Source organism: Solanum dulcamara, chromosome 4 (genome assembly GCF_947179165.1).
Source record: "Solanum dulcamara chromosome 4, daSolDulc1.2, whole genome shotgun sequence".
Taxonomy (NCBI): Eukaryota; Viridiplantae; Streptophyta; class Magnoliopsida; order Solanales; family Solanaceae; genus Solanum; species Solanum dulcamara.
In genome coordinates, this window is record NC_077240.1 from 8,342,597 (window position 1) to 8,361,289 (window position 18,693).

The following is an 18,693-nucleotide window of genomic DNA, read 5'->3' on the forward strand; positions in this document are numbered from 1 at the left end:
ACGAAAGTTTTCTTAATTTTTCCTCTCTTTAATTTTTACTATTACTATTATTTAAATAGAAAAATATTTTTAAAATATAAATAATTTATTTGGTAAGACATATTTAAAGCACAATTCATTTATCTAAGAAGTAATAAAGAGAGTAAGGACAAAACAAATTCAAAATAACGACAACTTGAAATATTGAAAAAGTTATGAAACCGCTATTATACCCAAAATAAATTTTCAAGATCGTTCCGTTCTTTTATAATACAAAAAACTACACAAAAAATTACCACAACAAAATGATTTTGGGGGGTTGAAACAAATGCTACAAATTAAATGTATAGTGAAGGACTTTTACAACCTCTACCTTTAAACCTCCACGAAAAAAATTATTTAGCAGGGGTTGATGCAAACGCCATAAATTGAATGTGTAGTGGATTTCTTATGACCCCTATAAATAAACCGTCAAAATTTAGCCCTTTTTTTGTAGTGTTAATTAGGAAGTAATTGACAATTCCATTCATCTAAAAATTAGTATTTGCAAAAGGCTAATTCTCAATCTTTCACTAAAAAAACAAAAATTAATATTTGTAAAAGGCTAATTCTCAATCTTTCATAATATTTCTTTTTTATGGATAATATTTTTAGTAGCATTTTGGTCGAACAAAGTGACACAACATGCACGTCATGTTATATGGACTTCTCAACTATCCTATAAAAAAATTATAAAATAAAAGATATATATCAGTTTTGTTTGGTAATTAAATAAATTATTTAAAAAAATATCGAGTTGGCTGAGTTAAATTATCACCTTTTGCTTTAACTGATTTTCACTTATATAGTTCATCACAACCCAAATATTTTTTGGGAATTAAAAGGTTGACCATAACTCATTTATTGATCAAATTCATTTTAACCCGTTCAAATTCAGAAAAACACTTCTTTTCCCCTCATAGACAGCCAAAATTATATAAGTGATTTCCTCCAGCTATTATCTTAGGTGAAATAGCATTATATTTCCTAAGCTAGCGGTAGTGTCAATATGAAATCTTGTATCAAAAAAACTTTTCAGGCTAACCAATAGGAGTATAGGACAGATAATCCAAAGAATTAATGTAGCTACATATGGATACAACCTTGGAAAATTTAATTAATTCTACAACTGATTTTTTACTCAGTAATGAAATCTTGTAATGGATTAGTTACTCTGCCAGAACTATATATTTAGGCAAATCATGTTGACACAACGCATTTGTCTTCTATTTAGATATTGGCTTGTGAATATATATATATGGGTCCAAGTCCAATTATTCCTTTTCCAACATTTTGCATTCTCACAAGTCTGTGAATCAATAATTGCATCATTATTAATTCTCATGAATTGTGTGTATATTGTAACCAGACTAACTGCTTTAATTTCTGAGTTCATCCATTTTCATTCCAAAAGCTTCTATGTGCATGTAAGTCCAGGGGCTAAAAATAGACATGTTAGGCTGAGTTTGAGCAGGTTAAGAACGATTGTCCATTTAAAAGTTATTTGAATTGAAATTGGTTGAGCATAAATAGACAGAAATATAGGTCAAAATTCAAACAGCTAAATTCTTACTAAGTTTTAATTATTTAATATGTTCTTTTATAATTTTCTTAGTACATACTAATTTTTTTTTTATTATTATCACTAAATAAAACATATCAAATATAAATAAATGTCTTTTCAAAAATATTTTGATAAAATTTCTAGTGGATCAATGTGGACTATACATTAACCCAAGTTTTAATGTACTAAGCTAATAAATAAATGAATCAATAATCAACTCAAATTTAAACGAATAGATAAAGTATAATTTTATGGACAAATTTTGTCACCCACATGTAACATGAGATTGAACTCTTTTCTTTTGTTTTTGCTTCTCTTTTTTTTTTTTTTTTTTGAGTAACATGGGATGTAGGAATTTGATCAAAACCAATATAATTGATATAAAAGTCATTTTGTGTGATTAATTTTAAATATTTCACCCTTCTCAATCTATGTGCTATACATTGACAGATTAAAACTAAAAATGCAACACATAAATTGAGACAAGAGAGACACATTGTTTTGATTCCTATAACATTTCTTCATGTAAGTAGCTGCTTTCTCATCTTGCCTAATGAAAAGTTAAATTAAAGAGATAATCCTAACAAGTCCATATATATATATACTCCCAATAAAAGTTAAAATCAAACCCTAAGAAGATGAATTAACCTTATCCTTAAAAAGAAAAGAAGAAGAGTAGAGCTAACTTAATTAGCACATATCTAATTTAATCAAGTACTGAAAGTAATTAGAAAGATTACAATAACTTATTAATAGTACCCTAACTAATTAGGACTAACCAAAACCCTAACAAATTAAAGACGTAAGTACCACATTATTTTGATCATAGAGCTAGCTAGTAAAACTAAAATATCAGTAGACAATATAGAACTGTATGTATATATATATGTGCAGTTCATTGATGAAATTATTATTACTTGAAGGGATTATTGTCTTGGTAGTGATCATCTTTGCAGCTGCTTGCATGATCTGTTTGATTAATTGAATTCCATTCCCACAATCTGTCGGAAAAAGCCGCGGCCGCGGAGGGCTGAAGTGATCCTTGAAGCAGTAAAGATTGTGGTTGCTGTGGTGCTAATGGTGGTTGTTGCAATAATAATGGAGGAAATTGTTGGGCTACAACACCAGGAGGAGGATGAAAATGATGTTGATTATTATGAAACGCGACGACCTGGTCTATGTTGATTAGTCTATGGAGATCGTCATGAGTATTATTTGTTGTTGATACTAATGAAGTGAAAGGTGTCAAGTTCAGGGATGAAGTGACCGCGTTGCCCCCAATGGGGTCTAACACGATGTTAGTGTAGGAATTTGAAAGGGAATTGAGCCCCAGGGATGTAGCAACATTATGGTGGTGATGGTGGTGGTGATGATGGTGATCAGTGCTAGTACTGCTTCCACTTGTTTCAGTACTTAATTTTTCGTCAATTTGTTGTTGGGAAGATTGTGCTACGTATAACGGAGAGATTAATGATGAATCCTGTTGTGCTACTTGTTGTTTCTTGATGGAAGTTGTTCCTCTTGAAGAAGAAGATGATGATGCCCTTGTTGTTAGAAGTGATCGGGGAAGAGATGGATGGTCTTCCACTCCAGCTCTTTTATAGACGCGACAAAGTGAAATTTCTGCCTGAAACAAAAAAGAAGAGATGGGAGCAATACATTAGTTTATATAACAATCGAAATTTGACCTCCTGTCCCTGCCTATGAATTTAAAGAGAGGAGGAGGTCATTGAAATGAATTCCCATTCATAACTTTTCATGCATTTCAATTTGTACTACGTTTTTGTGACTACATGCCATTTAGGAAACTCAATAAATTTGAACGCATTTTCTTTATCTTCAAAGTAAGAATTTGGAGTGATTAAGGAGCATCAAAAGCGACCCTAGTTTACGGTAAGATGAGTGAACGAACTGTTGGGAGGTCATGTAAGATCAAGTGGGTTTGACTGCCCTAACTATGGCGCAATATATCCGAGATGTTAGTGAATTTTCTTCTTCATATATTGCCTCCTTTCATCTTCGTTTTATCATATATAGGGTGGTTTCTGTTTCCAAGGATATAGTTTGTGAAACATGACATCTTGAGAAAAATGAATAACTTGGTTTTCTAATGAAGTATTTGGAACTAACATATATTATTTTCTTTAACTAACTTTCCCCTTTTGGAATAAACAAAAAAATTCAACAGTCAAGCTTGATCATTTGAACATCTTTAATTTGCTATATATAATGAAAGAATACCAACAAAACAAATGAAGAAAATGAAAGAATTTGTGAAGTGTGTCGTATTTTAGAACAAGTCTAATTGCAAATTTAATAGTACTAATAAAATACCTACCTTTTGTAGGCGTTCAGTCTCATGGTGTGGAAGACGATATTCATTCATAATCCAACTACTTCTTATGCCTTTAGGAGCCTTCCCAGAGTAGAAAACCAATGTCTTTTTCAGGCCAATCGACCGCGAATTTTCCGTTCTAATCATTCTATCAGCTCCAGTAGCCTTCCAATAACCTGAAGTTGTAACCCTATTAGGCCTATCCCCATTTCTATACTTCCGATCTCTTGGCACATAGAAATACCATTCCTTCTCTCCAATTGCTGCCAAAGCTAAAACCAACAAACCAAACAAACTCAATATAATCCAAATTATGTGCCACCTAGCACTTTAGTACAATTGAATCCAATATTTTTGATATTATACGTACTGAAATTTCAAGAAAAAAAATATCAAATTATAAGCTCATAATTACAAAAGTCCAATGAATTCAATCAAATAAGAATTGAATTTATATCAAATTTAAATTCTGAATCTACATCACGTAGAAAAGGAAGAAAAAAAAGAATAGTAGTAGTAGTATATACCTGGAAGCTCCCAAGGGTCATAGCGATAAAGATCAAGAAAAGTGATGAGTTCAACATTAAAACGCTTGCCTTCAACCTTACGGCGAAGGTAAAACTCAACAAGTTCTTCCTCAGTAGGATGGAATCGAAAACCAGGCATGACCATGTCATGTTCATGATCATCATCATCATCATCTCCTTTAATGGTGTTGTTGTTGACGATGATGTTATCATCTTGTTGTTGTTGTTGGGATTGGCTCATGGTTGTAGTAAATGGGACAATTGCCATAAAATAACTTTAGTAATAGTAACTTGTCATGAAGGGAATCCAAACAATAGTATGTATATCGTCTTTTAGGCTAAAAGGGGGAGTGTATCCTCCTCCATTTATATTACCTAGGGTTATTGTACGATAAATGAAAGTTGTGGACGAGAAAGATAGGTAAAATAGTGTAATAAACAAGCCCACAATAAGTCAAAGTCTTTATTAATTATTTATATATATATATATATATATATATATATATTATATAGTCCTCTCTTACTCTAGAGGGTACATAAAAGAAAAAAAAATGGGATTTTTATATTTTATTATATTGGATTAGGGGTGGAGTGGAGGGAGGAGTTAATAGAAAGATCTACATAGCTATCGATGAGACCCTACATGAGAAGATGTTGAGTTAAGATGAGAAAGGGACATCACAAATAATAGGACAGCTTGGCTAGCGGTGGGTTTGGAGCTTTCTTAATTCTCCCATTAATAAAGTTATTTTTGTTTAGTTACTACTTCCTCCTCCATTTATCTTTATTTATTAGATATACTAAAATTAGTTGTCTAATTTTATTTATGCAGTTTGAAAAATCAAAAGACATTATTTTTTAAAGAAGTGTCAAGTCAAATATAAACAAGTAAAAATGAACGAAGGAACTATATTAAACTACTTTCTTTACCAAGATTTTACTATATTCTAAGTAGATTTCTTATTGAACTTTTTTTGCATATTCCCAGGTACATTTTAGTTATCGTGCTTATTAAAAATAATTGATCCAAAATGATTGTATTTTAAAAAATTAAAATATAATTAATTACAAGTTTCCACCTCTACCCTTAATCAATTATGTGTGAAAAAGAAAGTAATATTAAATTGAAATCAAAGAATAAATAAGGATAGTTAATCAAATTACCTTTATAGTTAATGTTTTCTAAAGAGGTGTGCAAAGGAAAAACATAAAGTAAAATGGACCCGAAGAAGTATTACATTATCTAAGAGGTAATTGTTGATATTTTTACTAATATAGTAATTGGTAATGCAAAGTGAGAGTACTCTTCGTGATTTTTAGTTAAGGACGTTCAAGATTTATTATATACATATGAAAAATATTTTTTGATATATATTTCGTATAATTTTTTAGATACATAGTATAATTTTTCGACGAATGATACTACTACATATATATGTGAGTCCTTTCACTTCTCTTATTTTCACCACCTATGTGAAAAAGAAGTCTCTTGTTAATTAGAAAGTTATTTATTAAGCTTGTTGAGAGTTAGTAAAAGTGAGTGATCTCGCGCACATGAGAAATAAACGTAAAGGCAAAATTAGTTGATTTGCCCCTCCGTGCGTGAGATATACATAAGTCCTAATCCAGATTTGTGATCGATCTAAACCAGTGATTTAAACAATTAAGAAAATTCTCGTGATTCTAATGTTGAATTTTGCATGTTTACTCATTTGACAGTTAGATATGGCTAGCTAGCTAGGTTGTCATTTTGAAGAATTTTTTTTTTTTAGGCTATCATTTGATTTTCGTTCGTTTTAAACGCTCGGAAGAACGCGCATGCATACGAATTTAACTTATATACACGCGGAAATATTTTTGAATAGCTAAATTGACGCAGGATATATAGAGCTAGCTAGGCTGGGGATGGGTTGGAGTCCACTTATGTGTATATTAGTGTATGTGTGGGGGAGACTGCTTGACATTGTCATCAAGAGAAGCCCGTGACAACTCTCCCTTTCTCTCTTTCTCTGCAACTAATTATGAATAATATCACACTATCGGTTCAGTTGATTGACTACTTAAATTTTTTTTTTCAACTATATTGATGAGGATTCGATTCCTTAAAGCTGATGATTGTATATATAGACTAGTTATGCATGGCACGGTCTATATGAAATGAAACAAGTTATAATTTTCATTAATATAGTTATTGATCTCCCCCCTAAAAGAATAAATTTGTTTTTATGCAATATAGAAGAGTCAAAACGTGTCTTCTTTTAGAGAAAAACGAGACATTCACACGGGTCTTTTGGAATTTTTAAGAAAATTAGTTTCTCTATAGTCACGAGTATGAGGTCACAGTTCTCTCTCTTCGTTGAAAATAGAAGAAACGAAAATAATAGAAAGAGAAATTCTATAATAATTATATAACATGAATGTTCTTTACATAAATTAATATATATATATATATATATATATATATATATATATATATATATATATATATATATGACCTAATGAATTAATATCGACCATTCAAGTATAATAATTCAATTAATATAATAAAAGAGTTTTTCAATGACTTCCTATCATATATTTTTGAAAAAATTAGCTAACTGGACAAATTTTACAACTTATTCATTGAAAATAACTATATTTTAAAAATATTAGTAAAAAGAACAATATTTTAGTCAAGTAGAAAATTAATGGTATCCTAAATTCCTTCCTAAATTATCTGATTTTTATCCCACATTTTATGCATAATTTAATTTTTTTTCCCACTTTCTTTCAATTATCTGATACTTTCTCTCCCTAAATTCAAATTAACTAAAAGGTGAAATATTTTTTTCTCTCAATTTCCCCCTAAGATTCTACGTTTTCTTTCCACGTGTATTCATCTTTTTCTCTCTCTATTTCCAAAAAATTGTAGCCTTTTCTTTTTATTTTGTATTTATTCCTTTTATTTTCCCTTTAACTTGTATCCACTCCAAAGTAATGCTAATTAGAATTGTATTTTATATTAAAATTTATATTTTTAGGCAATTTGTATCCATTTAATCCTTCATTCGAATAGCTATAGAATTTAGTATCTCTATTTTTTGTATTCATACGAATACTCATGTTTTTTCAAAGTAATGGATACAATTTTTTTTACCAAATCAATTAAAATTGTATTTTTTTTCTTTAAATGGTTGTATAACGTATTGAATTTGTTGCTTTTTCAGAAAATTGTAGCCTTTTCTCTTTAGTTTGTATTATTTTTAATTTTCTCTTTAATTTATATCCACTCTAGAGTAATGCCAATTAGAATTGTATTTTTTCTTTATATGATTTGATTACGTATTCAACTTTTTACTTTTTCAGAAAATTGTATCATTTCTCTACAATTATATTCACTCTGATACGTATGACTTTTGTATATCTATCGATTTTAAATTGAGAAATCATGCATATTTCATTAATCTTGTTCTTTTTTGTTTGTATTCACTCCAAGATTATGCCAAAAGAGATTTCATATTTTCATAAAAAATGTATGAAATATATATAACAATTGTTTCCTGTCAGAATATTGTATCCGTTTTGAAATTCTATTCATTTTAATTTGTATGCTTTTTATATTTATATGACTTCAGATTTCACATATCTATCACACACACCTTCTTCCTGATGATTTCTTTCAAAGAATTCAGTATTCTTCACAATAACAGTTACACATGTAGGATACTTTGACAAATCTTTGCTCTTTCTTCAATGACACATACACACATATACCCACCTCATTGTGTATTTTCAAAGGTGCACTGCTATCTTCGATCTTATACTTCAGTTTCATACAATTATATGTCGAATCAACACCAATTTGTTTAGCAACGTTCTCCACTAAATTTTGAAATGTTGCATACTCCTTGATCATAATAGCCTCTATCGTGTAGTCAGCATAGTAATTATCTTCGTTCCATCTTTCCAAATGCATGATCAGAAAACTAATGCTCCCCATATCTAAATGTATTCCAAAAAAATATATTACAATCAGTCAAAAATTGTATTCTAATAGCAAAGAAGCACATTGTATTTCCAAACCCTTATTATACAAATATTTAAATCCATTCAACATCTTATTCGTATTCAAACTCAGATCAACAAACAAAATGATTAATATACAAATATTCCAAATGTATCACAAAATAAAATGTATCACAATCACTTTAAATAAGATTTAAAAAAATGTATCTAAAGCACATCATATTCCAAAATAAAATGTTTTACAATCACTTTGTATTCCAAAACGATTAATGTACAAATATTCAAAACGATTCAACATTTGATTTGTATCCATAATCGACACTGCACAACTGATTAGTATGCATATGTTAAATTATTTTTACTATGACCAAAATTGATGGGATAGTAAATTCAGGATATAAATTTGATATCAGAAAAAATACAATTATAAAATACACATCAAAATGTATCTATATTTCGTTTGTATTCCAAACAAAGTATAATGGACTCAACAGGCGATTTGTATCCAAATTATTTTTTCATAATTCTGATTTCTAATAAAAAATCATATGACGAAGCAAATTCTGTATCAAATAAAATTTGCACAATGCATACAATATTTGTTTTGGCTTCACCATCAACCGAGATAATTTGAAACAAAATTGAATTCGAAACAAAATTGAATTCACAACAACACATTCAAATAATTTTTATTTTTATTTTCAAAAGAGTGAAGCTTTGATTCATTTGCAGTAATCTTACTAAGGCCAATTACAAATCAAACATAAAAAAACTACCATCTTTTACATTGACCAAAAACCCAAAAAGATATCCAAACTCAAACTGAATTTCCCTAGAAGTAATAGTAGGCTTCTTGTTGATTCAAATGAAATTTGGACGTTCAAAACAAATAGATTCCAAACAAAAATTGAATTCGAAATACCTGATTGAATTTAGCACAATTTTAATTTGTCAGTATAGATCTCCTTTTTTAGCCACAAATTTGCTCAATCGAATTGCATTATACAAGAGTTGAATTTCGTTAATAGAAGTTGAGAAAGATGATTTAAGCTCGTTAATGAAGAAAGAGAGAAAAGATAGAATTGAGTTGCCTGTTTTGCTCTCCTAAAAGGAAATGTAACTAAATGAATATTTTCAGGGAAACATTACCATAGTTGAAAGATTCTCTCCCATATTTTTCTCCAATTTGTTATTTATTAGTTGTATTCTTTTACTATTATTTTTTTAAAAAAATACAAAATCAGGTGAAATAGCTACTTAAAATATTATCATTTTCAATAAAAATTAAAATGTAGCTCGAGAGTCCTATTAAATAATAAAATATTATTATTTTGAAATTTTCCTCTATATTTTTCCCTAACTTTTTTAATTAAAGGTCAGTGTAATAGTTTAATCGATCCAACTAGAATTCAGTGGAGATTTCTTTCGATTGCAATTAATTAGGTATATTACGTACGTGCTTTAACAAACGTGATGAAGGTTGGGCTAATTATTTTCACCTACTAATTTAAACTATAAGGACACTATAAATACTATGTACATAACTATTGACTCTGTTAATTTTTTAATTTATTATTAATTTTCTTGATTAGGAGAAATCAAGAAAATCCTATTGGAAACCAGAAAAATTTGCCACCCCCAAATCATTTTCACTGGACCCCATTTATTGGACTGCTCAGTTGGCCTCCTACTTAGAATTATCCAGATTAATTTTTTTTTTCTTACATAATATATATTCAGCCATGATATATTATTTGTCTTGTCTACTATAGAAATTTAATTATATCCCCACCCAAAAAAATGGACCTTTATACATGTTTTCTCTCTCGTGAAAGTAGCTTCCAATTTATATGGTTGACTTCATAGAGTATATATTTCCTTTTTATTTCATTAATTGTATTTATAAGTTTCTATATATCGTTTTGTTTTCTTCTTTACCCTTTCTGGTTTCTACTTATTCTTTCTTGTCTTCATATTATCCTGCTATATGTGTCATAAGTCAAAAGCTTAGGAAAAACAATATTTCATGCAACATACATATGCCACAGCCTGTACATTATGGAGTTTTCGATAAATACAAATCTCAAGTATTTGAAGTAAACCCCCAACTTTTTTGGCAATATGAAATCAACTTTTGAAACTTCAAATATGGTGTGAGACTTTCTCGTTAAACTTATTTGATCTGTTCCTTCAACTGTCTATATGTTGTTTGCAAGATAGCACAATTGTTACCTCTAGCTATCCTTTTTATGACAAATCAACATTGGATATAAAAATCAACGTCCATTAAAAAAAATCAAGATTGATTTTTTCAAGGTGCTCTAGAACTACCAATTAGAGAAATAAATAGTAATCATGAAACTTTAAAAAATTAAGAAATTAAATTAGACAATATTGTGTATGTAACAAATCATCTTAATTACGACATGCTTACCTAGCGGTTTGTTGATCAAATCTTACACTAAATCTTTTTATTTCTTCAAATTCTAATAACGTAGTAGTTGATTATATATATATACTTATCACGTAATAACAATAAAATAGGCCAATCAAAAGTATGAATATGGAAAGACTTGTGCTAAAGAGGAAAAGTAGGTAGAGTATCATTTCCCTATTTGGACTTGTGATTAATTTATTATTAGTAATGAGTGAACAACTATTTAATATACTTCTCCAATATTCTTTTGAATGCTCGTTGCTTGTAAAATTAAGGCAAAACAATTTATAGGGTATATTTTATTTTCCATGCTAAGTAGATGTGACCTATAACGTAGCAATGAAAATTATGAAACACTTATGTATTAAATGACATATATATATATATATATATATGGAAAATTAATTATAAAAGCTTGATTTAATCTTCATATAAGCATCCCTTAACCAGTAGTGATTAACAATAATATCCACACAAAATCCATAATTATAAAAGCTCTTAATTAAAGATTTTTTCCCCATCAGTTAGATCCACGTACAATTAAAGGCGGATTCGAGATTTTTAAGTCTATAAATTCAATTTGATATTGAACTTATTATATTTTTAAAAATATATGAATTTAAATCTATTATTTGTCTCACTATTAATAATTTCTTACCAAAAATTTTCGCAAATCAAATATTATCCCAGTTATTTTTTAAAAAGGACAAAAAAAGAAATGAGAAATTCAAAGTTGGCACCAGCGTTGTAACCATAGCCTGTACTAGAAAGAAAGTCTACCAAGTCACTTTTCGATTGTGTCTTTGAAAAATAATCAATTATTTTAGAATATTAAATTTTATGACATTATTATTTCTTAATTACGGGATTACAAAGTGTCTTACTAGTGTAAAAAGATTCGTTTTGGTATTTTTTTTTTCACCCACTAATAAAGATTGCTTAGTGCTTATTATCTGAATAACAAGCACCGTGTTCTCCGTTAATTCAATATTTCTAATGTAAAATATCAGAATGATGTCTGCTGGGTGAAAAATGGGCCCATAACCCAGATGGGGGCCCATCAATAATTTGTGTTATCCCACACGAAATTCCCGTGGCCTGGACCATTTTGGCGGTTGTCAACCCTTTCTGTTGTATCATTTCAAAATTAGCCGAATTGCCATCATTTTACTAAACAAGTTTTACAGTGATGAGCCATGGGATTCTATGTAGGGACAGAAGCACTATATGCTATTATATAATATTTATTCCATGGCAAAATCTTCATTCTTTTAAGCTCAACTAAATTTAAAATAAAAATAGATTTATATATTTACTATGATAATTTACAATCTCAACTAAATTTGAATGCAAATCATTGACATTATATGTTTTGCGAAAAATCGATTATATCCAATTTTGATTGTTCTTCCCCCTTAGTCATAAGTGCTCCCCATTTCGTTAACTAGCTACTAGACCATTTGACAATTACCATTAGCCTTTCTCCAAGAAAATCCATAGGAATTGAAGTTAGTATATTCTCTATTAAATGCAAGAGGTCCAAAATAATATCTTTCCAATTAATCACCGACCATTTTGGGATCATAAGCCGTCCGACCAATCTTTTTATGTTTCTTTTAGGGCACACTTATTTGTCACTATGCATATGTCATTTTTAATCTCCTTCCTCTTTTCTACTTGGGCATGACCAAACCACACATTTTTCTTTATTCACTTTTAACTTTTGTTGCTTAGAATATGATTGATGTTTCATTTTTTGGTTGGATTACTTATTAGTAGGCCTAATTAATGTAACCCTTATCCCTATATTTATATTCTCACTTTTGTAAAAAGTCCTAATTTGTTGTTTTCTCTAGAGTGCATGAATCTTGATCTTGACAAATCTGCTCATGACTTGGATCTTTTTTAAGGTTCACATTTTCCCTTGGGAGATATCAAGATTTTGACGAAAACTTGGATGAAGAGTTTTAGATTTGCATTAGCTTGTGAGTGACACGTAACGTTGGTCATGTCACAAGAAAAAAAAACATATAATATATTTCCAATTTCCAATCTGCAAGCTTTCAAGTTATGGACGGGATGAATAAGTCCTCTCACTCTTAATTAAAGGTCTTGAGTTCAAATTTTTAATGGAATTTTTTTTTAGTAGGAAACACTTTCCTTATAAGGAGTCTTAGACACAATCCAAATTTGAATTAATCCATATTAAATTAGGTCTTAGGCCTAACTCACATCCTGAAAGCTAGTTCAAAGGGAGGAGGATTGCCCAAAAATTATAAAAAGTCTACCCATCTCATTAACCATCAATGTGGGACTTTTGTCATTCTTCAACTCAAATTTCTTATCCTGTTGAAGGCTTATGAATCGTTTTCCCCAAAACAAAAGATCGCCTTTATTTATTACCTTGGTCTAAGTCCGAGATAATCCTTTGTTCCATAGTCCTGAGGCTATTTACAACTAGCCAATTAACAAGTCTCAGATGTACTAGCACTGCATCTTTGATGCAGTCATCAATTCTCCTGAGAGGTCACAATGTCCAGAGATTTTGAACAATTCTTTCTTCAAATATATACAACTCTAGTTTAACTTCATAATCAACATTCACATAACATACAACTAGTAGCTAGGCATTCACAAGGTAGAATATATGTTGTTGGCTTGTCACTACTTCTAGTTTTTTTAAAAAAACTTGTATCCTTTACTTTCGTAATAAACAAAAAAAACTCTCTGAATGACGACAATTTTAATATTTTTTTTTTAATTTGAACTTTAAGATAAGTGTATCTTAAGATTTATTTGTTTTTCTTTTAATATTGCATAGTGTAATATGTCTACATGTTCCTGGACTCTATATCTTCGTTTAGTGGCATAGTGATAAAATACCAACTATAAAAAAAAAATTAAAAAATGGATCAGTTGCTTGTAGGTAAATTAATGTTCTCGTAAAATGAAGATACTAGAAAATTTCAATGAGCAAATTGGGCAGCCAACTACCTGATTTACTAGATAGTTCACATATATGTTTTATTAATTAATAATAATTAGTTCCCACGTTTACATGTCAAAAAATTAGTTTATGAATTTAATGAATGATATCAAAGTCTTGGATCTAAATTGGCATTTTTCTTCAACTTGAAGCCTATCTCTTTCAACAAATTAAAACTCCTTTCTCAATTTATTTCAGTCAATTTTAAGTTCAACAATATTTGTTGATCTCATCGTCAGACATTTAATGTAGGGTATGTAAATATGCCTAGACACAATTCAACCCTAATTTCCTCTAGGTTTTTCTTAAACTAGGGCAACCATAAGGTGACGTTTGGTTAGGAAGTGGTAACCCTTCATCTAATAACCAAAAAATTATTTTGAGAAAAGAATAAATAATATATTTTTCCTATATCAACTTAGTTGATAAAGGCAGGTAGTACCCAAAGACTGACTTTGCATTCACGGGCCCATCCTACAAATTCAGACTCGATGAAAGCCTACCCAAGCCGACTACCTTACTCAAGCAATTCTGCTTATTCTTCTTCTTCCAATTTTTTTTCTATGGACTCCTTCCACCAGATTACTTTACTAACTGAGCACTCATCCATAAATCGGTTACTAGTATAAATAACATAAAGAAATGTAACCAACGTTTATTGAAAAAGGCAACCCCAAAGATTTGGGCATTTGTATAATAATTTTTAATGCAACAAACTAAATAATTAGTAGTAAATAATACTATATGTTACAATCCATGTATTATTAATTGGAATAAGTGCATTAACAAAGGTTTGAATCTGAATGGTTCAAATCTTAGGATATTAGATGCAATTATTTATATTAAGATTTAAGCACTTATTTAATTGTATGAATAGGACATAATTATTAAGATCGTGAATAAGATATTCATATCATTAAAATATAACTTTGTATGGATAATCTTTACCGTCATGTTGTCCACTAGTACCAGCCACTATCACTAACCACTTTTGTCATCACAAGCATGCCACCATTACTGTCTTCAACCACCTTTGTCATCAAAATCGCTACTGACAACCACCATTGTTGTCAATAACCATATATATATATATATATATATATATCGCCAACAGCTAGCACACTGTAATTATATCTATTACCATCATCGCCACCATTGCCACTGTCAGTCACTGCATTACTATGACTAATCCCTATTATCAACCACCTCCACTAGTACAATTACTAACACCACCATCAACCACACATGACATTCTTCAGTCACCACCACCACTATCAACCATCACCATCGTGCCAGTCACTACAACATTAGCCTCTTCCACCGCTATAACTATCACCACTATCATCACTTTCCACTAGCACCAACCATCACCACCATCCCCAGTGATCATATATTTTATTAAATTTATCTAATTTTTAATATTTAATTACTTTTTTTGAATTTTTTATTTATAATGTTTTAAAATAGATAAATTATATATGCATTCGGATATTGAAAATCAAACAGTATAGTCTTAACTCTTAATCATTCTTTAGTGTTCAAATCTAAAGATAACTTCTTCATCATTCAAATTCAAATGTGTATTCAGATATATTAATCTTAATACAAACAACATTAAACAAGTGAACGTTAAACTTTTCTCCGTCACTTTTATGATCTCATTTCTTTGACGACCTCAAAAGATATAACATAAATCACATTATTAATAACACTATTATTTTGTCGAAAAACAAGGGCATGTTATTCCCATTTTCCTGTCATGCAAATAAAACCTAATAAGAAAATATTATTATTATTTTAAGTTGGAAAAATTATAGGCTTATTGTCTTCAACACCTTGTAAGTTTTATATATAGAAACTAGGGTTTCAGAGTTACAAGCATGATGAACCCAACTTGCAGGCTTGTAATAAAACTCACTATACGTATAACGGGGAACAAATCGTCAAAGCGTGCAAAATAGGGCAAAAATATTATTGGCTGAAGAAAGAGAAATCGAACACAAATTTGTAATTGTGAATTTAATGTTGTCACAAGTTGATAGACCTGAATTTTTTTCAACAAAAACAAAAGACACCAATACGATTAACATAATATTAACGTAAACATAGGTTTTGGATTTGAGTTTCATTATCACCATCCTGTTATCAAAAAGGAACTTGCATGTTTTTCACCCTTAAAAAATAAAAAAAATAAAAATTAGTCTGCACATGAGAAGGTATGTTATGATTAAATAAATAAAAGTTTGTTAACATTATCTAATCATTAATTGCTCCTCTCTCAAACTCTCAATCATACATAGCCAAAAAAGTTTGTAGCAGAGACCTAATTAAGCAAAAATTAAACAACGTGTTTTATGTTGAACCACATGTATTATTGTACGTGTACTTTATATGTGTAAAAAGTACCGCTCTATTATCACAATGCACACAACTTAATTTCTACATGAATTTAGAATTAAGGTTCTAAGACGTTATTTCTTGTCTTAAATTGATATTTATTTCACATTATTTTCAAAGGGTATAATTTTTCCTGGGAAATATATAATTTCCGCTATTGTAATTACTTTACATCTCCGTTAACTAACTTACAAAAATTGACAACAATATTGAGAAATGTAGTTTTCATTTGAGTTGAAGATGAGAACAAGCTTATGGTTAAATATCTGCCGACCCTTTTAATGCCAAGTGGGCAATGCGGCTTCTATGATACACACAAATTGGTGATATATATTACTATATAAGTTAAAGTACTGCGTCTTTGCTTTTTAGTTGTCATAGTTTCTTTTTTAAAAATTAAAAAAAAGGACAGTCCGGTGCACTAAGGCTCCCGCTATGCGCAGGGTCCAGGAAAGGGCCAATACGAATTTTGATTAATATATTAAGATATATATTTTTATTATATTAATATAAAAAAAATTGTAATTTATAATACTTTTCATAAAAAATTTGAATATCTAAATTTTTATTTTAAAATATTAAATTAATACAATCTAATTTAGTTTTGAAAGTTGGTCAAATTGATTCTAAAAAAAAAAGCATAATGACAACTAAAAGGGGAAGTAAGGAGTATTTTATATTAGAAATGGGAAAATACTATCTAAGAAGAGGGAGTAGCACATGCCTCTCCGTCAACGCTTGTGCTTATTTGAAAAAACATTGAAGTTGAGGAGTATTTCTGTCATTTACTTTAGAGCTGATTCTTCATCTTTTCTGCATCAATGCTAAACCCCACCTCCAAATCACCTCCGCCAGCTCTGTCCTCCTCTCCTTTTGTGCTCAACTTACCACTTTCCTCGACTTTACACCTCCGCCCTATCTTAGGTAAGCTAACAAATTTTGCGGGTATTTTATTGTGTTGCTTTTGATTTCCTAACTCTACTTCTGCTATTTGATTTTGCAAAAATGGGAATAAGCACACATGTTGCCGTCAACGTGTGTGCTTCCCGGAATTAAATTTAAGCTTGAGGGTACTTTTGTCATTTAGCTTTATTTTATAGCTTTTGGCATTTTTCTTCTATACTTTTATATTAATTTATTTTTTAAAAGTTTGAATTAAAGTTGAACTAGTATTTGGTCATACATTTCGCAAAAAATATTTTAAATTTGAATGTGCTTTTACTAGATATGATTTGTACCTTTAATTTCTAAAAATTTGCAAAATTATTTAATTTGACTAATTTTTAAATTTTAAACATATATATTTAAAATTGCATAAAAGTACAATAAATCATAATAATTTATCACAATCAAAATACTTTTAAATATGTGAAAATATTATGATGAAAGACATTGTAAAAAGTATAACCAAACAAATTCTAAATTCATAAATTCAAATAAAATAAAATAAATATATGAAATAAAGTAGGGTGTTGAATAAGGAAAATTGAAGCACAATTAATTACTTTTTCTATTATTCTATTATTATTGATGAAGTATTATGAAGTATTATTAAGTTTATACTAAGCGTAAGTTATATATACTACTTAAATATATTATAAATATAAAATTAATATTATTGAGCCTGTGCACGACACAGGCTATCAGTAACTAGTATTTTCTCTGTCCAACAATAATTGTCCACCATGCTTTGGAACAATAAATAATATGGTTATATTATCCTTTGAATATATTAAATTTAACGCTTTGGAAAATGTATTAAATATTGAGTAGTATTTAATAACAAAAGTAAAAAGGGCAGTCCGGTCTGGGGAAGGGCCCGACCACAAGGGTCTATTGTACGCAGTCTTACCTTGCATTTCTGCCAGAGGCTGTTTCCAAGGCTTGAATCCGTGACCTCCTGGTCACATGACAGCAACTTTACCAATTACTCCAAGGCTCCCCTTCTTAATAACAAAAGTAAAATGATACAAAAAAGTAAATTATTTCTTGATTTTTCAAACTGGACAAGTATTATTTTACAACTATTTTTAATATCGTGAACAAGTAAAGATGATCGGAAAATATATATATATATATATATATATATATATAGTGACTACTTGAACACTTAGTACTAATAATAACTATTACAAAAGACAACCCAAATAATAAAAAGAATAAATGTGACTTCCTCGTCTGAGTTGATTTGGATTTTTAGAGTGGACCAAACCATCGAAGCTGAGAGGTGTGGTAGCTAGGATCATCATGTTTCCTTCCTCCTTAATTGAATATTTCAAGCTTGAAGAAGAACACTTTTTTACGCAATGCTTTGATAATTAATGCGAATTTGAATTAATAATAACTTTCGATATTATTAAAGAAATGAACATTAAACCTAACTCTAAGGAAAATTCAGAGTGGGAGTACTCTTTATATAAACGT

General features: G+C 29.5%; 1 protein-coding gene across 1 annotated transcript; it reads right to left on the reverse strand.

The window, feature by feature from the left end:
• Positions 1-2,258: 2,258 nt before the first annotated feature.
• Positions 2,259-4,856, reverse strand: LOC129884619 (NAC domain-containing protein 35). The gene is made up of 3 exons (XM_055958900.1): positions 4,445-4,856; positions 3,921-4,189; positions 2,259-3,209 (listed from the first exon to the last, which is right to left on the reverse strand). Exons 1-3 carry the CDS (start codon positions 4,710-4,712, stop codon positions 2,496-2,498), a joined length of 1,251 nt encoding a protein of 416 aa, XP_055814875.1. The 5' UTR covers positions 4,713-4,856; the 3' UTR covers positions 2,259-2,495.
• Between the last annotated feature and the right edge of the window lie 13,837 nt (positions 4,857-18,693).

What these genes read in the sequence shown, in the direction of transcription:
- LOC129884619 (XM_055958900.1), bottom strand. Translation starts at nt 4,712, where the DNA reads ATGGCAATTGTCCCATTTACTACAACCATGAGCCAATCCCAACAACAA. An exon ending in TGACCCTTGGGAGCTTCCAG is followed by an intron (nt 4,190 to 4,444) that starts GTATATACTACT and finishes TGTTGGTTTTAG; the next exon opens with CTTTGGCAGCAATTGGAGAG. An exon ending in AGACTGAACGCCTACAAAAG is followed by an intron (nt 3,210 to 3,920) that starts GTAGGTATTTTA and finishes TTTTTGTTTCAG; the next exon opens with GCAGAAATTTCACTTTGTCG.